This window comes from Brachycentrus maculatus, unplaced genomic scaffold, assembly GCF_059751285.1.
Source record: "Brachycentrus maculatus isolate JH-2025_06_01 unplaced genomic scaffold, ASM5975128v1 h1tg000496l, whole genome shotgun sequence".
Classification (NCBI taxonomy): domain Eukaryota; kingdom Metazoa; phylum Arthropoda; class Insecta; order Trichoptera; family Brachycentridae; genus Brachycentrus; species Brachycentrus maculatus.
In genome coordinates, this window is record NW_028281243.1 from 207,286 (window position 1) to 233,786 (window position 26,501).

Sequence of the window (26,501 nt, forward strand, 5' to 3'; positions counted from 1 at the left end):
TTTAAAAAAAAAAAAACATTTTCTTAAAAATGCAAAAAAAACACCTTCTGCCCTGTAGCGGGTAAATATTAAGTTAAAAATATGCCTCTTTTGCTGGGATATAGTACATTTTCTGGGCATTCCGAAAATATGCACAACTAAAAATTGACGATTTTTGATTTATGACGTTCTTGAAAGGAGTGAGCGATATGTAGAATGATACAATTTGAAAAAATATGTTTTTAATAGTGAGTTGATGCAGTTTTATCAACGGCTATCATTTTTCATTAAATTTTTTTCTATGAATATGTTATTCAAGAGATAAATGAAATATTCAAGTTTTTCTAAGATCGATCAGTCAAACTTTGGAGCATCTAAACTTTGGACATTGACTGTAACAAATAAATGAAATAATGTTATTTTAAAATACTCTCCTCATCATTCTACGTTCACTTGGTGTGATACCTCTTTTATAAACACTTATTCGTGACTACCGGTTTCGGAATAATAATTCCATAATCAGGACATTGAAATATAATTATTACCGTTTGACATTTGTATAATAACATATTTTGAAAGAGAGAAAGATTTTTTTTAAGAAACCGGCAGTCACAAATAAGTGATTATAAAAGTGGTATTGGTGAACAATAAATGATAAGGAGAGTGTTATATTACCACACCTCAAATTTAAAAATGCTCTTGAAATACAAAATACAACATTCTTTTACGTTAAAGGTTAAAATATGAACAATCGTTTTTTTTCTGATTTTGTTTTAATGTTCAATGTTTTAAGCTTTGTGTTTACAAAGCTTAAAACTCATTTTATTGGAATTCAAAATGTACATAAATTCAGTGTAATATTGTTCGAATCCTTAAACATTGGAAATGCAATATTTCATAACTGGTACAAGAAACTGACTAGGAAGCTGTAAATCTCTAAGTGCTTGTGGGATTTGGGATAAGAATTATTGCTCGGGTCTGTTGTATATTGTATTATGTAAATCTATACGAAACGAGTGGAGGGAAGAAACAGGGAGAAATAATCCAACCAATGATTGATCAGATAACTCGACACTAATTTAATCCGTCTTTTCTGCCGATTAAAATAACGGCTTAGTGTGGCTAACAAGTTAACTTAGTAACTTTGAAAACAACCTAAATTTGTGCTCTGTATATATATATATATATATATATATATATATATATATATAAACATATATATATATATATATATATATATATATATACATATATATATATACATAATATATATATATATATATATATATATATATATATATATATATATATATATATATATATATATATATATATATATATATATATATATATATATATATATATATATATATATATATATATATATATATATATATGTATATATACTTCAAATAAAATTACATAGGTACATAACACTAACAATTATCAAAAACCAACAAAATAGGTACCTACATTGTGGTTCCTCCTTTTTTTATTACTGCTTTAATACGTTTTGACATGGATTTCACCATATTCATTCTGATTGCATTCACAGTTCCTTTTATGAATGTTCAGTATCAAGAAATCACAACCAAAAATATTATTTCAAAAACTGATGATTTCTGACTGGAAAGATTTCACTGCTCGCTACTGTGTATAAAATAAGGTAGGGGGAAAGTAGAGAGAATGGAACGCCACACACTTCTGTCCTAAAATAAATAAAATAATCTGGCTTCCCTCACATGCAAACATCTAGTCATACTCTGTATTGTACTGTGATTACGTAGATTTTACACATCACCAGATTTCAGGTTGCGATTAATCTGGTCGTGCCAAGTCTTTTTCGGCCGTCCTCGTTCTGTTCTCCCACTCACATTCGCCAAATATACTTTCTTAATAATGCTTTCGTAATCCATTCATTTCACATAACCATACCGCCTTAAACAACTTTTCTTTATATTTTCGATTCTCCCTAGTTCAGCCTCTTACGATTCAATTCTGTCATACAATGATTTTTCACACATTTGTCTGAGTGTGTGTATATAAAAATATATTTGTTTAACAATTTTATTTATCATTTAAAAAAGAAAAAAATACTCTTTTTAAATACCTAGGCCCAGATCTAACGTGACTTAATAAAAAGGGACGAAGAGAAGATGTGAGTGAATTAATATAAACAAATAACTTAAAATTCCCTTGTTAGCAAGTGCCTGGAAAACTGCGCCAGTGAACGAACCTACATGTGATAATTCCGGCACTCTGTCTGTACTCATTTTTTTATACGTTCTTAAATTTCAACGTCTGAAAATAAAATAATAGCTTTGACAAGTTTATGCGATTCCCTACTCCCATGTTGTATGTTTTACATAAATATGTATGATATTGGTACTTTCATACAGATCGCGTTCAAGATCCCATTACAGCGTTTTCCCTTGTAATTTGATATGACTATATTACACCATGCGCAGATAATCAATAATCTTTGTACGTTGTTCTTTTGTCTCCATGTTTTTATCTTTAAATTAAGAAAATAAAATAAAATAGGTCAAACGAATATTTTCTGTATTGAAATGAAGTATGGTACATGTTGCAAGACAAGACCTTACAAGATAGACCCCTAAAATTCTAAATAGGAGACTTTAGGAGAATTAAAGAGGCGTTATAGCCGTGTGGGGGTTGAAAACTGTCTGCAACCAGCAAACGACCGAAAAAGTTAAAGGATACGGAAGAGGCCTGTATCTTACAGTGGAAGGCAGAGGGTTAAAGAAGACGAAGAAGATTACAAGTGAAGCACGATTTACAGCCAAAATACTAAAATATTCACACGTGTCAGAGCACTTGAGAATTGTTTTACTTGGTTAATATCACTTTTTCTTCAAATCTATTATGACACGTGTTTTGTTGTATTCAAACCGTGTTTGAAAATGATACGGAACGCATCGAAACATGAGTCACAATTTTTTTATAAAAAAAATATTGGTGTTAACAAAGTAAAAGTTATATAATTTTTTGACATCTCATCAAAGATGAAGAAGAAAATGGAAGTCTGGGCATTTACGGGGCTGACGACCGTCATAGGATGGTTTAAGTGATCACTTTACACACGTGTAACATTCACCAATTCTACCCATTATTGACAACCACACTACTCAAATTCTATATATATATGAACATTGTTCTCGAATCACTAGAACTTCACTAGAGACATTTATTGGTGAGATGAAAATAAGCTTTTTATTGAACAGAAACTCTTTTATTAGTATGTGAGATAATCTAGATTTTGTGAACATGTATTTGAACACACTCAAAGTGTTGTGAAGAAATAGTGGTGTTAACCAAGTAAAACTTAAACTAGAAATGGATTTTACCATAAAGTGACTGTGACCGAATCAATCAATTCAAGAAATTCACTGGTTAAAGAGTCCAAAAACAATAAGGTTTTAAGCTTTGCTGGATAGTGTGAAGGACGATTCTTGAAATGGCACCTGAATAAAGCTCTGTTGTCCTGGGAAAATTAACAGAAAACAGACAACCCTTTAATCAGCAAACACATCAGCTATCGGTAGACTATCGGACCCCTAACATTGTTCCAATACAAATTTCAAGACAGGGTCCTCGCTGTCGCAAGTCTCACGTAGTGGAACAACTTTCTTCCAAATTTGAGATCTATCCAGAAATCTGCTAAGTTTCGATCTACCCACCTTTTCCGGAACTCATGGCCATTAATCAGATTAAATCCAACTTTTATCACTTTTACCTTAACACGAAGACATTGATTGTTTTATGTAATTATCTATACGTAAATATCTAATGGTAAAAATGTAAAGCTATAAACACATAGAATAGGTACGTAAATTGTTAATTATAAAGGACCCTTGATATGATTGTTCATGAGAATGTAGCTATATACAATTCTCATTATTATTATAATAAATGATATGCATATTATCCCAAGGGAATAAAAATGAACATATTAAATATATACATGAAATTCGTTAAAATTATAAAATTCTTTCTCAAAATCTTTCTCTCTCTAAAAATGTACCTTTCCTTTATTTTTTTGTTGTGTATGTATGCATGTGTAGATACAAATTTTGATTAATCAATTGTTTTATTTGTATATTAAAACAGTTATTTGTTCATGCTTCATATTGTGGACAGTGATAAATCATCAAATATAGCTTTATAACATTAAACCATCACTAATGAATCGTTTCTTTTTCTCAAAATATCAACAGCATAAACTTTCGATAAAATTTTGATTGATTACAAATATCGATCAAATTTTCAGTTTCTTGAAAAAAATTCAACAATCTCGTCCAATTTCATTGCTTTTTTATTGGTATTGTGGAAAAAGGTGACAAGTAATAAAGTAAAAAAATAAAGCACATATCACTAGTAAAAAAAGAGGAAAAGAAGGAAAGAGAGAAATAAGAAGAATAAAAATAAGTTATGTTGACCAGCTGAAAGAAAAGGTAGTACAGACAATATTACAGCACTGACCCCAGGTTAGATTTATGTCATATAAAAATAAGTTATTATTATTCACATCATTTTGATGGTGTACAAATTTTGTTCACAAATCTGGGTTCTCTGCACTAAGGAGTTATTTTTACATCTAATAAATAACAGGTCAAATTATAATTGCACAAAAAATAGCAAATAATGTTTTCGGGCGTTTCCCAGTTAATATATACAAATGATCCAGGGTTCAGATCTTGCAAACATCTAAATTTAAATTTTCTCAATCCAACATGGATAGCTGTTGTGAACTCATATATATATATTATGTCAGGAGATTAAATACTTACCCTTATCCGCACCCAATGGTGCACAGGTTATTGCATCGTATTAATGCAGTGTGATCTTGATCTTTGCTTACATGAAATCTTCTTCATATTTGTTAAGATGTCATTTAAAAAAAATAATATCAAAATGTTGTGGTAATTGGGAGTTTTAAGGGCTAATTTTGTTAAAGTAATTATTTTATTGGATGGGAATGTATATCATGTGAAAGAATAGCTTTGCTGAACTAAGGCGATGCCCGAGTCTTAGTTGTGGAAAATTGGTGTAACCGCCTCTTTGAAATTTTCCATATTCTGGGTCCATGTTCCGCGGGAGCTTTAATTATAAGGAATAAATTAAATTCTCGAAGAACGAGGAAAGAAAGACGAAGAATAAAGTGAGATTGGAGTAAGTAGGGGAGCACAGCTGTAATGAAATAGCGACGCATAACCTTTTAGTTTTTATGGCCGTGACGTGTTTCACATACATTTCGGCTACAATTTGAGGAAATTTATTTTCTATTCTTTTGCATAACATGTGAGGGTGTTGAAACGACAGGTTTTATAACCCGAAAAATTCTCAAAAGAAGTTATTAATAAATTCATAAAAAAATTATATATCTATAAATATATATATATATATATATATATATATATATATATATATATATATATATATATATATATATATATATATATATATATATATATATACATATATATATATATATATATATATATATATATATATATATATATTTATATATATATATATATATATGTATATATATATATGTATATATATATTTATATATATATATATATATTTATATATATATATATATATATATATATATATATATATATATATATATATATATATATATATATATATATTATATATATATATATATATATATATATATATATATATATATATATATATATATATATATATATATATATATATATTTATATATATATTTATATATATTTGTTCTATCTCAAGTTGAGACACCTATAATATTGATATATCATCCATAGGGTGAATAATCCAGTGATGACTTATGAATAAATAATAATAAATTATATAAGTTTCAACAATTTCATTATTTTATTCAGTAGTCACTTTGTGGTAATATCAATCCATTTTCAATTTAAATTATACTTTGCAAATACCACTATTTTATAAAATTAATTATTAGCTTAACACATGATAACTGAAAATAATGCGGAATTCATCGAAACACGTGTCATAATAGATTTAAATAAAAAGTGGTATATACCGAGTAAAACAAAAATTTAAAATAGTTTTTACATTTTGATATCTCAACATAGATACGGAAGAATATGGAGGTCTTAGTATTCCAAGGGCTTACAACGTGTCTTAGCCTGGTTAAAGTGATCGTTTTATAGAAACGTATGTTAAAAAAATATTATATTTTAATCGGTCTATGCTAAAAAAAACTTTCTAAATCCAATCAATTTATGTTATGTATAAACATAGCATTCATCTCTTTATGGTATGGCCAATAAAACACAAAAAGTGGTATTACATAAAGTGAACAATGTATGATAATGAGAGTTTTTCCTAATCAAAGATGACTATTGTGAACTCAATCATGGAACGTCATGATTCAGACTTGACTTTCATGACTTTCAAAATTTGAGTTTGTGGTTATCAATCATGGGTAGAATGGTGAATGTTGCGAGTGTGTAAAGTGATCACTTAACCAGTCTATGGCATGTCGTAAGCTCTGTAAATACCCAGACTTCTGTATCCTTCTTGATATATGTCGAGTTATCAAAAATAATTCATCATCTCTCATCAACCTTTAAACATCTTCCCATTTTTATAAAGAAGTTTTCTTTGCTGATTAATCTGTTTTAAATCTCGCTTCTGTTAACGTGAATAAACCCCTAAAACAACAAAACTTTGTTTTCCATAAGAAAAAAAGATAATGTAAATATGTGCATACTGCGGAGGAATATATTGTATCAAGATCGAAACAACGGTGTATGGTAAATTAGAAATCGGGGTAAGATAATATTTACTGAAATGAAACGGGTGAAAAGTAACTTCGCGATATTTCAGAATACCCATAAGGGAAGTCGAATAAAATTCTTATTATATTTCATTGATTATCTGAAAATGAGCGATCGTATATCAATTAAAGGAAAAAAATGTAACTTATGTATTGATTGTTCAATGAATTGTTAAATTGATTGAAACCCTTATCCGCACCCCAATGGTGCATAGGGCACTGCTACATATAAACGCAGTGTTATCTTGATCGTTTACACATGAAGGAAAGGTGATCAGCCCTCCGCTTCAGGTAATATTGAATAAATATTACAGTGAAAAAATCACTTATATTTATTTGTCCCCCCCCCCTGGGAATCGAACCCGGGACCTCTAGAACGGTAGCCGAGCGTGCTGACCATTACACTACGGAGGCGGACAGTTAAGAGGACAGTTGTTAAATTAGGTATGCCAAATACTTGAATGCGGTCAGGTTAGGAGTCCAAACAATCGGCGGGTATGTATGAGGAGAAGCATGATCGTGGAAGAGGCGAAGAATGTTTGCATACATAGTGGTGTGGCGTTCTATTCTCTCTGCCTACCCCTGCGGGGAAGCGGCTTGATGGTTAGTTAGTTAATTGTTAAATCAAACACCGAATACCTATTTCTAATAATGAGCCGCTTAGGCTCACAGAAATAGTATGAAATTGAAATATTTGTGTAAATAATAAAAAACACATATTTCTCTGTAAAAAAACTAATCAGAAATAAAAGTACCTAGCGACTGAAATTTTGTGTCCACCGAAATAACCGTTTAATCGTCAGCTGAGCGTATTTTGTGAACGCGTAAAAATCAGCAGGGACGCGTTTTTCTTCGATAGCAAGTTTTTACGAAAAAGGAGTTGAAAAGTGAGAAGGAGTGTTGAGATATGGGATAAAAACTATCTCTGAGGGGATACTGGAGAATTAAGATAGTGTTTCTGGCAGGATGAGATATTGCGGCTACGAAAACCGTGTACTCGCATTATATATTATACTATGGGCCATGGGGAAAAGGAATCATAAACAACCAAATAGTTTGCGTTTAAATTTATTGACTCATATACAATTTTACTATTATGGGGCCACATAATCAACATTAGTCTTAGTCAAAATCATTTTTAGATATATCACTCACTCCTTTCAACAACGTCAAATATCAAAAAACCTGATTTTTGATTTGTTAATTTTAAATATGCTTCTTACCTTATGTTTTTCTCATTTATTTATGCCTATTTACATACTAAACCTGTTCATTGTTTTTATATTTTGCCGTGTATTAGTTTTAGTTTTAAAAAAAATCTTTTTTGTAACTTAATTATTTGTTTTTTGTTAACCTTAATCCCATGTCTCGAAATAAGAAATAGAAATTACTCATCGGGAATATTATATATATGACTTATGTTTGTAATACGTTTTGAAAAATAAATAAAATATATTGCTTCTTAAGGAGGTATCAACGTATGAATATGGATCTAAAAATGTTGAAAAAATCAATATTGTCGAGTTTCACCCTTTAAAACGGAGTCTGGCGTATACAAAATATGTTATACGCCAGACAAATATATAAATATCACGACACTGGTTTATTAAAATGAGCATTTCAGGATTCATGAAACCCAGTTAAAATTTAGTATTGTAATAAATTCAGGAAAATAAAATAAATAATTGTTTTACGGAGGCAAATTACGGTTGACATTCAACATTACCTGTTGTAATAAATTGAGCATTTAATATATGCAGAGGCACGATCGGCCGTCCGAGTCGCGCTAGTCACCCGTAAGGGTAGAATACTCAACTCGAGGCAAATATTTTGCATCCCACACATACCAGAAATTATTTTTCAGACTGAAGAAGAAAAAAATACGAATTTATTATATAAAAATAAATATCAATATAATAACACATTTACTACAGTAAAACCTCGATATAATGGACTAATTAGGGGGATGAGGTGTCCGTAAAAGCCGAATGTGCGTTATATAAAAATTGGTATAAAATAAATATAAAAAAGGAATGATTCGTAAAGCCTATATTTTTTTAGGCTTGTTTGCAGGTAGGATAGTAAGAATGGAGAAGGTAAATTTAAAAAATACATTACAGACACCCAGACTAAACGAAAATAAATCTTTCTTGAAAATATTTTGAAATTTGCGGGAATCGAACCCGCGAAGCTAGTTTCGCGGTCGAGCGTCTACCCAACTACGCCACGCCCTCTGTTTTGAAATTATAAATTCTATATTGAGATATAAATAAAGAAAAAAAATACATACACTTACAAAATATATTTACTGTCTTCGGACACTCGTTGTCAAAGACGTTGCTGTTTGATATCGACACGCTTGCTTTCGATAATCCTGCTTTGAAAAATGAATCAAGTTTCGTTTGCACTTTTGATAGCGACACTTGAATTTAAACGTGTATAATATTAACAGGACGTTTTAAATTTTTTTTTCTTCACATTGATCAGATTTTTTGTCCGATTTATTAGCAAATTCGCAAAATAGAGGTCCGTTATATCGAGGGTTTACGATACTGTGTTTCATAAAATAATAGGAATTTTTATGAAAAAGTTGTTAAAATATTTTTTTAAAAGGAATGACCGCGAAGCCTCTACTTTAAAGACTTACTGTCAGATCGTCACTCCTGAGAAGGTATAAATACACAAAGCGATACTCACGTCCCTAGTACGTTAGTCACTCGTACTTATTAATAACAGTTTTCCGGCAGAATTAACCGTCCGATTCATTATTTAAGCTCCACTAAGTGAGAATCGATACAGTTTTCCTAACAACACGCCATATTTTGGGGCATTATCCCCACTCGAGTACGAATAATTTATTCATCGCCAAAGACGCGTGGAAATATAACGTACACTTGAAGATAAGCGAGTGTAATGTGGATGAGTATAATGTGACGTAATTTTGATGATGTTAATTTGTTCAACACTAATGTGCGGAATTGAATAATGGAGTTGGTAATATAAGGATGAGAGAAGACTACATGCAGTCGGAATGCGTACTCTCAGACGAATATGATGCAAAACGATGTATGATAGATGTCCGAATGGTGATACAAAGAAATAATGCACGGATGAGATATCGTTCACTCCTTTCAAGAACGTCATAAATCAAAAAACTTGATTTTTCAGGAGAACGTTTTTAATGTTTAAAAATATAACACAATGTACTAAAAATCAATATCAAGCCACTTATTTAACTTTTTACTGTGCAACAGATCTTTTTAGGTTAAACCTGAAGGTTTTTTCTCCATTCGATAAATATTTAGTATATTTCAAAAAATAATTAAACAATACCTTTTCTTCAAAATGCAAAAACAACACTTTCAGCTCTGGAGCGGGTAAATATTAAGTTAAAGATGTGCAGCTTTTGCTGGAATATAGTACATTTTCTGGGTATTCCGAAAACATGCACAACTGAAAAATATCGATAAAATTAAGTAAGGTATGTTGAGATGGTTTGGGCATGTAATTCGAATGAGTGAATCAAACAAATTTATGAGGCGGATATGGTTGGTAATAGAAGCAGAAGAAGACCAAAGCAATTTTAGCATAATCAAGTTTGTCAAAAACTTAATCATGTCATGAGTGAAGAAAAAAATATGAGCCAAATAAAACTGGATATAGGAAAAGAGGAAGATCGAACAAAACTTGGTACGGCCATGAATGTGGTCAAGCCAGGTGTCGAACTAATCGGCGGGTATGTATGAGGAGATGCATGAAAGTGGCAGAGGCAAAGATTTTTCGTAAAGACAAATTGATGTGGGGTTCTATTTTCTCTGCCTACCTATAAGGGTAGCGGTGAGATGGTTACTTAGTTAGTTGGTTTTATAATTAATTAAGTACTGGAATAGGCGTGTTTGTCGCATTGATAATTCACTTCCTTAATTAATGCGATGGGGTGAATAGAGACAAAAATAATAGATTACGATCTAACAACATCGGTAGGTAGGCTCGTAAAATAAATAGGGATTTAGAAGTATAATTTCACCAACTAAATTGAAAGCAGAATTTTTCCATAATACGAGATTTATCAAAAGAGGTTTTGTCACTAAACTCATTAAAAATATACCGTCTGGGGCCATTTTAATTAAACATTCACGAAAGCTGCTTTAAATAAAGACAATAAGTCATTGTTCATCCTTCGTAAGTCACCCCATTACTTCGAATTGGGAGGACGTTTTAAGCAATATTGAAAAAAATGTACGTGCCGTGACTTTATTTTCATTATACATAGGATTTCCAATTTACCAGAAAGTTACATGAATTTTTTTTTTGACAAATGGTAATCATGATTGAAAATAGTACCTTATTAATGTATTCATTTTAAATATTAAAATAAAACACCTGTACAAGACAAATTTTGAGTTTATAAATGTATAAACACGACTAGTTTTGAGAACTGCAGATATTTTGGTTCGAACATCTCTAGTTCTAGAAACTAGTCGTGTTTGCATTAATAAACCTGAATATGGTCTTAAACAAGTGTTGTATTTTTAAATTTTAATCATAGGTACATAACACATTACTTATTTTATTTAATTTAAATTCTTCACCTTTGCATTCCATTTTTCCTTTGTTTTCAAACTCCGCCCCTTGACTAACCCCCTCCCCCTAACTTTCCTTATTTATAAACAATTTATATTTATATTTTATATTTTAGTTATTACACAGACCTGAATGATGGAAATTTAACTTCCGAAACATGTAGTCTTTAATAATACTCAAGTGGTATAAAACAAGTGTCTTCTTTAATCATTGTATTTTATTTTACTTTAGAAATTCTGAGTTGTATGGTTAATCGATGAAAAACGTAAATACTAAATTAACTCCCTGAATAATTGATGTATGTTATGTTAGAAGCAGTTTTTTTTCCATTTATTCTCCAGATTTTTTTCATACGGCATACTAGCTACTTTCAAAAGATTTTAAGGAAAATAATTTTTACAGTTTACTTGAAATAATTTTTCTTAAGATAGTAAATAAACGGAAGTACTAATGACGTCTTAAAATTATTATTTAAAAGAAATTCAAGTATGATATTTGTAGCAAAAACAAGTTTTTTTCTTCTTTCACTTTGAACATAATCGTCTTTCCTGTCAAGGTTTTACAAGAAAAATCTTATGGTGTCTAAAACAATATTATCTTCGCTACCACTAAAAATGTTATTTTGCCATCTTCAATATGTCACACAAATAATGTCAAAAAGATGAATGCGTTGTAATTCTTTCAAATAAAAAAGCAAATCAAAATACATGACAAACATCAGTCGAGAGTGCTTATAAAGATATATGGAGATGTTTATATCTATTTAGGAAACCTTTTAACGAAAAATGTATTCCTTATGGCGCTGGTACAGCGCCAGTAGAAATAATACAGAGTTTATCATGTCGTCGTAGCGGCGCCAACGAATTTCAAAGGGTTAATATTTGAAAATCTTTAAAATCTCAAATTACTCTAAAGACATTATAATCCATTGCAAATTTATTCAGCAGTGAATTTGAGGTAATATCTTTCCATTTTCAATTTAGGTTTTACTTGGTTAATACCACTATTTCTTAAAACCTAATGTGACACGTGTTTCGATGCATTCTGCATACGGTCTTTGAAAATCATGTATAATACTTAAAAACACGTGTCACGTTAAATTTTAAGAAATAGCGGTGTTTAACAAGTAAAACTTAAATTTAACAAAAAAACCTTGGAATTAATTTAATAAATGAGTTTTTTCTTTACGTCGTAGAATTATTTTTTAAAAATTTACACAATTTATTTTTAAAAAGTGGTAAATATATGTGATAAGTTGTTATACGCTGATTACATAACACTTTTATCTATTAATAATCTCTCCCATGTGAGTTGTTATAAAGAAATTAAAATAACAAAGTTTTCCACCAAAAAGCGAGCTCCTGATAGTTAAACAAACAAAACTAGGAATTCCTTACTTTTTCTTTTCAGAAACTTTTTTCAAAGTGGATTTATTCTCCCCAAGTTTTAAGACTTTTTGATACTCCCCACAGAAAATTAACTCGTGTTGGTCGTGAAACTGTTGCCGACAATTTTATTTATTTACTTATTTATTTTCAGAATTATTTATCTGTCTATTATAGTATTCATGAAAATATATTATACACTTTAATATAAAGTGAATTTTTCTCAAGAAGAACATTAAAAAATGGGTTAAAAATAAAATAATCGACGTGAAAATTATATTCAAAAGTTATATTATGCACTTCGCCTTATAATTTTGTTTTACTATTCTTCTTTCATTTATTCGATTCACATGTCCAAAACACATATTTATTAATTAGATCGTCTTGCATTTGTACATTATATCGATATTGAAACATATGTATATCACAGATCATTTGTATGAGAGATCGCTTTTCGATCGCATTGAGTGGACTTTCTTTCTTCTTTCAATCTAAATTAAAAATGAATAAAAATAAACATGTTTAACATCTCAACATAGACAAAGAAGAAACATACGAAAGCCTGGGTATTCAAAAGGCTTATGATCTATCATAGGTTAGTTAAGTGATTACTTCACACACGTGTAACATTCACCATTTTACCCATGAGTGACAATCATGCTACTCAAATTTTGGAAACCATACAATATCAATGTCATGACGTTTCGTGATTGAACGAAATCCACAACAGCCATCTATGATTGGATTAAGAAACGTTTTATTTAGCAGAGAGACTTTTATTTGTATGCAAGGTCCGAACCTGGGAACGCCTGAAATCATAATTTTCGATTTAGTATTTGGAGACACTAAAAAATGTTGTAAATAAAATAAATAATTTACGTCACGTCATAATATCAAAGGCGTACATTCTAAAAGAGTAATTTTATACATATTTTGTTACATTTATATTTTATATAATTCATGAATAAATTTATATTTTGTTTTTCCACTCGCGTACTTTTGAAGCTATGAGCTAAACTAATAATCCTTTGACCCTTCTATTCAGAATGGTTAATGAGCCTGAAATGTAAATAATTTACATTTAAAATTACGAGCCCTACAGACTCGTTGAAAATAGTGGAAATAAGATAAGATATGAATGTAAATAAATTATTTTATTTTCCTGGGGTAATAATTTCTACATGCGTGGCCCTATTCACGCTCAATTTAATAAGCATATTGCATGTCGCGAGAGAGAATTGTAGCCTTAAAATTGCCATTTTTTATAAATATACTCGTATTAATTTTAATAATTTGTCGCTGAAACGCAAAAACGAGAGAATGAATTTCAAATGAGTATTGATGTTTTTTTTTTCATGATAATTTTATTAACATAACATTTTTCTCCAGACTTATATTTCACACATCGCTCACTCCTTTCAAGAACGTCATAAATCAAAATACTTGATTTTTCAGGAGAAACTTTTTAAAGTTTAAAAATATAATATAATGTATTGAAAATATATATCAAGCCACTTACTGAACTTTTTACTGTGCAACATATCTTATTAGGTAAAACCTGAAGGCTTTTTCTCCATTTGAAAAATATTTAGTATATTTAACAGAATAATTTAACAATACCTTTTCTTCGAAATGCAAAAACAACATTTTCTGCCCTGTAGCGGGTAAATATTTAGTAAAAAATATGCCTCTTTTGCTGGGATATAGTACATTTTCTGGGCATTCTGAGAAAATGCATAACTGAAAATTGACGATTTTTGATTTATGACGTTCTTGAAAGGAGTGAGCGACATGTAGAAATAATGAATAACGAGAGAATGACCAAAAAAGCATAAGTGGTGAATATTATTTAAATTAATGAATATTATAGACCCTTAAGTTAAAGCATCCCTTAATGAAACTAGATATTATTACTTCCTAATAAGTAGTATTTGAAATGACTTGGTATAATTACAAAATGCTCGATTGTATTAATTTAATTTCCGTCGTTTAATTAAGGGAAATTATTTCCTAAGGGCAAATACTTGTTATTCTTGTATTTCATAATGGATATCTTAACGCTTATTGACTCTCCAACCCTGTATAAGGTATATAAGTACTTGTCATAAAATATCGCTTCCTTTCCGAGTGTATATTATATATATATTTTTATATATATTTATTTATATTTGTGTTTTTAATAATAATATTATTTGGTTTATTTTGAACAATTTAAATGTCCACGAGAAAGAGGAACATTCGTATTGCAAATATTTTCATTTATTTTTTTTTTTATTTATTTTCGGGAATCGTACAGCTTTACGCTACAAATATAATAAAAGAATAGTTACATTAACAATAATACAGCCAATTAAACAATTCCACAATATATGTTATAATTACTGTTGAAACATTAAGAGATAGAAAAAGAGAAGAGTAGGAGTGTGTGTCTGTGTGTGTGTGTTGTTAATTACTACCTTTTTCGATTTATTATAAAATAATCCCCTTTTCGAATGCCATGCGTAATGAAAACTGATTATCTCTTTAAAATAAAATCATATTTGAGGCTCTATAGCAACCAAGATGAATCTATTTTATAGAAAGATATAGTGAAAGCGGGTGACATAAAACACGGCCTTTTAATTACAGAAGTTGACATCTCAGGGGAGGGGGGATGCTGAGAAGACAATACATCCCGCGAGACTAGAAATACCGAGATAGAAATAGCAAGGTGTTAATCTTAGTTAAGACCACAGGTTCTAACAGCGGTACAGGGTTAAGGGCGTATTTCTAAAGCATACAATGACAGAATGCAGAGATGCGTTGCGATCGCATATACGTATGACGCAGAAACGCGCTAATGCTTATCTTACTGGAAAATGTGTTGATAAAGCTCAGCAAGGATTGAAAGTTTCCCCCAGGGGTATACAGAGATAATATAACGCAACACTAATCTGTCTTTACAAATATTCTTCGCCTCTATAATTCACATTACTGCTACTCATAATGCATTCCCACTGATTATTCTGAATCCTGATATGAGCACTTACATCTGATCGTAACAAATTTTCCCCAGCCTTTCTCTCTTTTTTTTATTTGTATACATTTATTTAAATCACAATTTATACATAAGTATTTAGAAGTTTTTTTTTGCAGAGACCCACCAAGCCACCTTGTGTGTCTTGTCGGTGGAGTCTTTTTTCAATACATTTTTTATTGTTTTTAACGATTTAAACCTAATATAGACACAAAAAAGAGAAAATAATTAAGAATATAAACATTTTACAATTTTCATAAAATTAACTTCTGATTTACCCATTCCTTTATTTTGCCTTTATCCATATTTTATTTTGACATCTAACATCCGTCGGCAACAAATAAAAAATGTTCAGAACGATAAATTGCAGTGTCCGACTCCCATATTTGTTGTTAATTCTTCTGCTTATATTACCAACCAAATTCGCTGCTAAAAATTATTTTTCTATTAATTCGTAATTCATTCAATTAACATGCCCGAATCATCTCAACACCCCTGTCCTAATTTCATCAATATTGTTTATTTCATCGTTGCATTATTTCTTTTTATCACCATTCGAACCTCTGAGCGAACGCATTTCGACTGCGTTTAGTATTTTTTTAGATGGAAATTGATTATTTGAGACCTTATTAGATCTGAATTTTTATTTACCTTCTTATTATGTACAAGGTTTGTAGATCATGATTGGATTTATGTTCCTTTTAACTTAAAAAAAAGTTTTATTTTAATCGTATTGGGAACAGGAGGGATTATCTACGGTGGGTCAATAAGGAAAGTCTCAATATTTGCTCATTACTAGGAAAAATTAAGTCTACTTTAATCCTTCTTTTGCTAACTCCATGCTTCACTGAGGCCTCCATTCATTAAGGTTGAAACCAGGAGTCCATTGTGTACTACCAGCTAAGCTAAAAAAAAACACCCCTATTTTATTCTGTCGCAGGTGTACGTAATACAACCCCGCAGAGATAAGATATCTTTACGGTTTGACATGCTGTAAATTTTATTATCTGCGTGTGATTCGATAAGCGATTCGCCGAGAACATTTTATACGATATTAGGTTTCTACTGTCCTTACATTTTAACGAAAATATCGAGAGAGCTTTTGCGAGAGAAAATTCACTAAGACAAATAATTTAAGAAATATTTTACCAGCCTCGAATTCAGGATACTTGTCTCTGTAGATTTAAAAGATTGACATCTTACCTGTAACAAAAAGAAGAATATATAAATACTAAATTCACATTTTGAAATCTTAATAAATATAAAGATAAATATGGAAGTCTGGGTATTACCAAGGTTTATGGCTGGTTAAGTGCAAACTTTACACATATCGCTCACTCCTTTCAAGAACGTCATAAATAAAAAATCGAAAACTTTAAGTTGTGCATGTTTTCAAAATGTCCATAAAATGTACTATATCCCAGCAAAAGCGGCATATTTTTACTTTATATTTACCCACTACAGGGCAGAAAATGTTGTTTTTGCATTTTGAATAAAAGGTATTGTTTAATATTATTTTTAAATATACTGAATATTTTTCAAATGGAGAAAAAACCTTTAGGTTTTACCTAAAAAGATCTGTTGCTCAGTAAAAAGTCCAATAAGTGGCTTGATATTTATTTTTAATACATTGTGTCATATTTTTAAACTTTAAAAACGTTCTCCTGAAAAATCGTTGATTTATGACGTTCTTGAAAGGAGTGAGCGATATATAACATTCATTATACCAATGATTGAAAACCACACCATTAAAAATTTTGGAACTAATACATATGTTAAATTATATAATACATATGTCCTAAATTGCAGTTTACGAGGGTCATCTATGGTTGGATTGAGAAAACTTTCACTAATCGGATTATTTTACAAACTGGGAGATGCCTGAAAACATTATTTTTAATTTTTATTTAGCTTTTATTTAACCAGTTATTTTATTCAAAACATTTTGAATGTGTCTAAATGCTTGTTTACAAATCATATATTTTATATAATATATTTGAGTGAAAAGACATATTTATTTATTTTTAAAACACGTATGCACCATTTTATCCATGATTGACAACCAAACTATACTTTTTTTGGAACTCATACATATATCATAACATTCATAACGCTCTATGTTTGAGTTTACTTGAGCTATCTACGGTTGGTTTGAGAAAGCTTTTATTTGGCAGAGCTTTTATTTATTCCGATGCATGCAAGATCTAACCGGATTATTTTAGATTTGGACGCAACTACAAATATTACATGGAACTGGCAAGGGAAGGATGAAAGCAGAGTGAACGCTGTTGAAATGCGCTCCCTTAGACGAATGTGTGGAAAATCATAGTATGACAGAATTAAAAACGAAGATGTTAGAAAGGATGTAAGGCTGAACGAGGAATAATTGAAAAGATTAGGAAGAATTCTTTACGGTGGTATGGACATGTGGAGCGAAAGGATAGCGAGAGAATGACTAAGAAAATATATGTGGTGGATGTGAGAGGGAAAACAGAACGAGGACGACCGAAAAAGACTTGGCACGATCAAATCAATCAGAACCAAAAATATGGCGGTGTCAAAAGTCTGCGTAATCGGAGCGCATGTATGACTAGATGTATGGATGTGAAGGAGGCGAGGAGTGTATGTCAGGACAGAAAAGTGTGGCGTTCCATCATCTCGGCCTACCCCTGCGGGGAAACGGCTTAATAGTAGTAGTAGTAAAAATATTGCGAAATATTAAATTGTTTATGCTACAAGAAATCCTCGTCTCCATAAACACCCTTTTCATAAAAAAACGCCCTCAATTTACTTGGGTTCAAAGAAAATAATTTCCATTAAAACCAAAGTCAAATAAAAAAAAACAACATGTAATTACAAAGGCAATTTCTGATTATTTCCAAGGTAGGCTCAGAAAAAAACGATTCTTTGATCTCAATGTTCAAAATGATCACGAATAACGCGAATTTGCATTACGAATTCATCATGTATATATTTTTACGTAAAATCAAATAAATGAATATATAAAAAAAGAAAATAAACAGACGCCTTTCATATTTACTTTGTAATTCAGAATTTAATTCAAACGAAATTATTTTGACAGCGAAAAGACATTGACACAGGTATTCTTTTTAAGGCTCCGCGTAAAAAATAAACAAAGCATTTAAGTAACAAAATAATGAATATATTTGTTAATTTTATTTTTCGTAACTGCAGACAGTTGGTAGAATTCCATTTTGAATGGTTGGGTAAATGAGCGAAGTGAACGATAAACGATAAGAAAAGTGTTATATTACCATTCAACAAAGTAAACAATGCTGTAAGTGAACGCTAAATTATAATGAAAGTGATATTTTATTTATTGTTTCGGCATTAACTTTGTGGTAAGACATGTTACAATAATTAAAGAAAACACTTTGTTTTTTACCACTTGAGTTTTTATTAAAGACTACATGTTTCAGAAGTTAAACTTCCATCATTCAGTTTATGAAATTGGTGTTTATGAAATTTCGTGTGGAGATTGTGATAGAAAATATATTGGCCAAACTGCGAGAAATTAGAAGATTAGAATTAAAGAACATCATAGCGGTCTTGTTAGTAATTATTTTTCGGAATTTGCAAATCATATAATAGATACTAATCACTCATTTCACTCTCATAAATTAAAATTATTACACCTTGTTCCATATAAAGGCCAAATTATGAATTATCTTGAAAATTTAGAAATACAAAAAAACCTGAATTCTAATAATAATTTATTAAATAATATATTGTTTCAAAATTCTTCGCCATTGCTTTCAATTTTTCCTTTGTTTTCAAACTCCGTTCCTTGACTAACCCCTTCCCCTTACTTTCCCCTCTCCTTATTTATAGAAAAATTTTATATTTTATATTTTAGTTATTATACAGACCTGAATGATGGAAGTTTAACTTCTGAAACATGTAGTCTTTAATAAAAACTCAAGTGGTAAAAAACAAAGTGTTTTCTTTAATTATTATAATGAAAGTGATATATTACCATTTCACAAAGTAAACAATGTTTCAACTGAACGATAAATTAAAATGAGAGTATTATATTACCATTCCACAAAGTAAACAATGCTGCAAGTGAACGATAAATTATAAGGAGAGTATTATATTACCATTCCACAAAGTAAACAATGCTTAATATACAAAATAAACTACGAGTACTAATTTTACCAAAATACTTTACAATACAAGTATCATGATATCAATAGTATATATACCTCATGAGAATTAGTCCCACCCGCTGAAGCTTCTCCCTCACTACCGGGTGCCTTGCTCTTGACTGTGAGTTTGGCCACCCTCTCCGGCAGCGGTGGAGCTTTTTGCTCCTCATCCCCCAACTTCCGGAACACATCCTCCTCGACGAGAATCAGGTTATCCACGCAGTATATCCTTCCGTCGTTATCCGTGATGGTCACAATACCTCCGCGCGTCTTCTCACCCAATTCCGAACCTTCCTTCTGTGAAACTTTACAATCAACTTTGCTTTTAGTTTTTAAAAGTTTTTCCTGATGTCCTCTCGGGAATGGGTCCTTCTTATTGCACTTGCGACCGCCTTTTTCAATAGCTGTGAGTTCGCTAATGGGTTTATGCGGTCGCGGAATGTCTCGGTCTTTAGCTAAACTCTTTGTGCTGTGAAGAAAATCTTCCTTTTTCGGGCTACTTTCTTTGTTTCTTTTAAGGAATGGTGTTGATTCGTTGGGTTTGTTAGGTGAATTTTCTCTGCGCTTTTGAGGGCTAGGGGATGATTTTGTGTCTTCGCTGGAGGTGGATAATGATTGCGGTTTAGGGGGCGGTTTCGGGGGGCGAGGCCTGACGCCCCTGCCCCCCAGATGCACTAGAGGGGTCACTACCCCTCCCTTGTACAGCCGCGACTCCGAAGGTTGACACACGCAAGCCAGCATCTTGCCCAAAACTGGCGAAATTTTAACATAAATGTTCCTTGATTCGCTAATGTTCAAATCATTTATCTTTCTTAGCCGCTCATTTTGTAGTTACGGATAATTTGGCGTTGCATTCATCAAACAAATAACTTTTCATAAAGTCTAATCGTTTCGTGTGATAAATCACCTTTATTATTCAACCGAATTTGTTCATATTTCGTTGGAAGTTTAATGCTCACTGTGAAGAAATGACGGTTTCATAACTCATTGTTTCTCGTTTCCCGGCAAATGTAGAAAGTACAGGAGTTTGTCCATTAATTTAAAAAGGCACTAGGGAAGTTAACGTAGGCAGTAGAAGCTCTCCTGCAGACCGACAACGAGTCATCATTAAGGCATAAATATTCGATAAATTATGAGAAAGCACTCCAAAATGCCTGAAATTGCAAACTTTTCGATAAACTTTACTACAACTTTTAGTTACGCAAAAGTATTTTGAGAATACAACACTAACAGTCAAATCACAATAAAGTTACCTGGAATAAAAATAATAATAAACTTTTTAATTCGGCCGCCACTTTCTTGTAATATATAGCCATTTTTAATTTAACATTTACTTTAAACATTTTTCTTTGCGTACTTCGTGGTACATTGATTCATTACATCATTCATCTTGAAAATATAAAATAATAAATCCCTCATATGCATAGACTATGCATGGGTATAAAATATACAATATATGTAACACGATGGTATGAACCTAATTTTCAAACTAGGAAAAGGAAGAAAGACAGTATATAAAAAATATGTATGAAGAAAAAAAGTGAGATAAGAAAAATTGAAATGAATAAAATTTTGAAACAAAAAATGTTATAGTATGATATGCCCAAGTCACGTAAATTTGAATTTATACAAGAAATTCATTCGTGTACTAGACTTCCCTTCGGAAAAATCAATGACCGTACACGACCAAGTATTATTGTATTTAAATTTCACTTTTTAAATACCACATTTCCTTAAAATCTATTGCGATAAGTATTTCGAAGCATCTCGCATCATACGGTATTTGAAACTGATGTGGAACGCATTGAAACACGTGTCGTAAAAGATTTTAATAAAAAGTGTTACAAATGAAATATAAATTTAAAATAAATAGGTATTACTACAAAGTAACTGCCGAATCAATAAATCCAGATTTTAAACTGAATTTTTTTAATTATTTCATATGTATTTATTTGATGTATATAATCATGTTTAAGGTTTAAAATGTATTGGATATGGTACAAATGTTTTATTTAAGAAAATCCTTTCAAAATATTTTTAGATAAATATATAATATATGTTTGAAAACGTCTATAACGCGTTTACGAAATCTCATATAAAGTAAATATGTACGATTATATAGAGTCACAAAGCATGTCGATGTCTGACGTTGGACGAAAACCTTTTTACTTTATAGCATCTGTAAAAAAAGCTTATATGAAGATAAGATAACGAGGGCTGACAACAATTTTCTTTCGGTACATCTTTCCTGAAGTCTTCTTTCAGGAAATATCGAGGGTTGAAGCTTTACCTCGAACCAGAGTATCAATTTTTAGGAAAGCTCTAAGGGCCGATTGCGGAACTCAATCTAGGCTTGTATCCAATACAATGTTGTATTTGGGAATAAACTTATTGACTACACGCATAAAATAAATCAATATTTATGTTCTTTCTCCGGACATCCGATAGCAGACCTATACATCTAGATGTAATTCATAATTAAAAATGTTAACATAATTTATTTTTTATAACACTAAAATCATAAACTCATTTCAATAGTCTATTAAATTGTATTTTATTATTAAAACAAACAAAAAAAATAATTTGTGACAATCGTTGTTCATGTTATGGCTCTATCATACTTCTGTATTATTTATTGTTTCAGCATTTACTTTGTGGACATGTTGAAATTATTAAAAAAAAACACTTGTTTTTTTAACACTTGAGTTTATTTATGACAACTTGTTTCGGAAGTCAAGCTTCCATCTTCAGATCTAAATGTAAACTAAAACATAATACATAATTAACGGTTCTATAAATACGTTCCCCTAACTTGCCCTCCTCCTTGTTTATACAACAGTTAACTATTTAATATGTTTTAGTTTACATTTAGACCTGAAGATGGAGCCTTAGCTTCTTCCGAAACTATTTGTCTTAAATAAAGTAGTAAAAAAACAAGTGTTTTCTTTAATAATTTCTATTGTTAACTATTGACTGTAGTTTAAAAATGTCATAACAAGGCGAAACAATTGTCAAATACAAATCCATTATTTTGTTTTATATATTTTTTAAAATAATAAAATACAATTAAGTAGACTCTTCAACTCAGTTTGTGATTTTAATCTTTAAAATATAAACTAAATGGAGTTCTACCAATTAAATAATATTTACTTCGTTTATTGGAAGAATATATATATATATATATATATATATATATATATATATATATATATATATATATATATATATATATATATATATATATATATATATATATATATATATATATATATATATATATATATATATATATATATATATATATATATATATATATATATATATATATATATATATATATATATATATATATATATATATATATATATATATATATATATATATATATATATATATATATATATATATATATATATATATATATATATATATATATATATATATATATATATATATATATATATATATATATATATATATATATATATATATATATATATATATATATATATATATATATATATATATATATATATATATATATATATATATATATATATATACAACTATGAAGAAACTTAATTATATTATTAAAGTACTATTTTAAATAACATTTAATTGATCAAAAATCGTTATAACAAGCTAACTTAGATTTCCTAGTATATTATAAATACACGTGAATCGCTTTGTTGAACGAATCACTCAGCACAGAGTAAGTGTTATTATACAGATATAAGAGTATTAGGACCAAAGGACGAATTAACCATTCGTCAAATCAAACACTGAAAAATTGTAGAGCGTTATAAACCCCAATTGAATAAGTCCGTATTTGTTTGGCTTTTATCCATTTACCGAATCAAATTAGATCACTCGCAGGCGCCGAAAAGCTCCCGTCTGGGCCAAGAAACACATTATTCCATAATATAATATTATTGAATGTCGACTAATTACATGACACTAACTCGATAAGGGTGCGACTGAATGAGAAAAGTAAATAAGTTCCTGAAGGGATGATGGAAGGGTGAGAATTAAACAAAGGGTTTGGGAGGATAAAATGTATTTTTTGTCACAAGAATAATATCATAACGCAGATACGATATAAAGAAAATCCATATTGAATTTTTCTAATTGTTCCTCTGAGCATATTTTTTTAAACAATATTCTTTTATTTTTTATTATTTATTTATTTGGCAGTCATCCAATGAAAGGATGTTTCTGCAAGTCTCAAAAATTAATTTAATTTACAAACAAAATAAAAATCAGAGAAAAATAATAACAATTAATACAAAATTTTATAGTTTAAATGCGTTTAGCTTTATCATTTTAGAAATTGTAACCACAATTCTAGAATAAGGTTCAAAAAGAAGGGTGGATACTTGGGTGGAGAGTTGGATTCCTGGCTGTGTTAAACTCTTTAGAAAATTCTCCTTCTGTGTTGTGAGCGAACACTGAAAGCACGTATGTCACTCATACAATGCCAAGTGTAACACCCTCACTCTTTGCCATTATTTAACAAAAGTATAGTGATTTCAAATGATACGCAATGCATAAAAACACCTGTCACAATTTCAAGAAAAAGTGGTACTTACCAAGTGAAATTTAAAATAAAAATGGGTAGAAATTACCACAAAGTGACCGCCAAATCAAGTTTTTTTCAGGTTTCATTTTCATGACACATTTTGATGAAAATTATTTCTCATATTTTTCTTTTAACTGCAACTGAATTTTTTTGTGCATAATTTGGTATATAAATCATTTGAAATAATCCCAAGAGATGTGTCTTCTTAGTCGTAGAAGGCCATTACATTATCATTAGAAGTGACGTCTTTGAATGTTCTATTATGTAAACTGTCAAAAACGTTTGACTTTGAATAGAAAATGAATTAGAAAATCGTATGATTGTATTATGTAAATGACGTCACTAGTACGATAGCTTGAAAACGTGTTTACACGTTTGTGATAGTTAAAAAGTGTACATGTACCGAACAGTACTTTCGGTATGTATGTACCAAAGAATTTCGGTACATAAAAATTCTTTATAAAGTATTCGATTCGTATCTATTACAAATACTCGTAATGTTTCTACAAAAATGGAGACGTTTGACTGAAATGTCTCCATCCCGAGGTAGGCGGGTAATGTTCAGTATTACATTAGGGCAAATCGAATATGCCTATAGCAGCGAAATGGGGATGGAATGAGTAGGCTTCGAAGGAGGGAGAAATATTACACAGATGGGACCACAAAGGGTAGGAAACCTGAAACTTAAATGATGGAGACGTTTTACATTGAAAACAGGCAACAGATCGATTTTTATTGAAGGTTTTAGCAGCCTTGACAGACTTTCGAAATGTTTTTACGGTAATGGATTTATGGAAGTATCGTAGAATTGGTGTAAATATCAAAATTTGAAAATGATGTTAAATGAAACGTTCCTTAAAAATCTTGAATATTTTTTTTAATTTAAACTAGCTAACTAATTTGAATATTGAAAGCATTAACTTTGTGGATCATATTGATATTTTATTTTGAGAAATATATAGACTTTGTTTTTTGTGAGTGGATAAAAAGTCTTTTTATTTCTCAAAATAAAGTTAACCAACTGATCATTACGCCACTTCCCCGCAGGGGTAGGAAGAGAGAAAAAAATCCCAAACCAATCTGTCTTTGCAAACAATTTTCCCTTCTTCCACATTTATGCATCTCCATCGCATACCCGACCTGACCACTTTCAAGTAAATAAAATACTAAATCATGCCAAGTTTTCTTTGGTCTTCTTCTGCCTTATAAATTTATTTTAATGTTCTTTTTCACTCATTCATAGTTAAAAGAAAAGTCTCGTAACAGGGGTTTTATGTTTGGAATAAACATATAAAAAATACGTTTAAGAAAATTTCGTTAGGATTTTTCTTCTAACCTTTATCCGCACCCATTGATACACAGGGCACTTTATAAAATTGAGGCTATGATATCATTATCATTAATTTAATGAATGATCAGTCCTGTGTTTTTTGTACCAGTCCAGGGTTATATTAAATTATGTTTTGTATATTGAAAGCATTGTTAACATAAAAGTGGTATTACACAATGTGAAAAATAAAAAGAGTGTAATATTAAATAAATACGAATGTGAAAATCAATTTTTTATATCTATTTATTATATTTTGAAGCCACTGGAAATCGAACCTGGGGCCGGTAGTCGAACACGCTAACCATTACAATGGTAATCGTGTTCGACTAATGGTCGATACGGTAGCAGAATACGCATTCAATTATTGATAATTAACTTCATTTACATATTTTTTGTCGAAAAACGTAATTACTAATTTTTATATGACTGAATTTATTCCCAAGGAGTGTTTTTGAAGTGTTTTTTTAAACGTTTAATAATTGGTTCAAACACATTGTTAAAACACAAATTAATTTTGAATTTAAGATTGTGTTTCTATAATTACATGATTGGCGTAGAGCGATGTTTATTTGAGTAAATCACATTATCAAAATTCAAATTACACGACGTAATTTGGTAAATTCCGTGATT

General features: G+C 30.1%; 1 protein-coding gene across 21 annotated transcripts in view; it reads right to left on the reverse strand.

Moving 5' to 3' along the window:
* ASPP (Ankyrin-repeat, SH3-domain, and Proline-rich-region containing Protein) overlaps positions 1 to 26,501 on the reverse strand; it is a 431,995-nt gene that overhangs the window by 71,726 nt on the left and 333,768 nt on the right. The window contains exon 1 of one of the 21 annotated variants that reach the window (XM_088272407.1): positions 20,020 to 20,769. The exons of the other annotated variants lie outside the window; for them this stretch is intronic. Within the exon in view, the coding sequence (XP_088128533.1) occupies positions 20,020 to 20,703 (684 nt within the window). The 5' untranslated portion in view covers positions 20,704 to 20,769. Of the gene's footprint in view, positions 1 to 20,019; positions 20,770 to 26,501 lie in introns of those variants that run through there. 21 annotated transcript variants of the gene reach the window in all.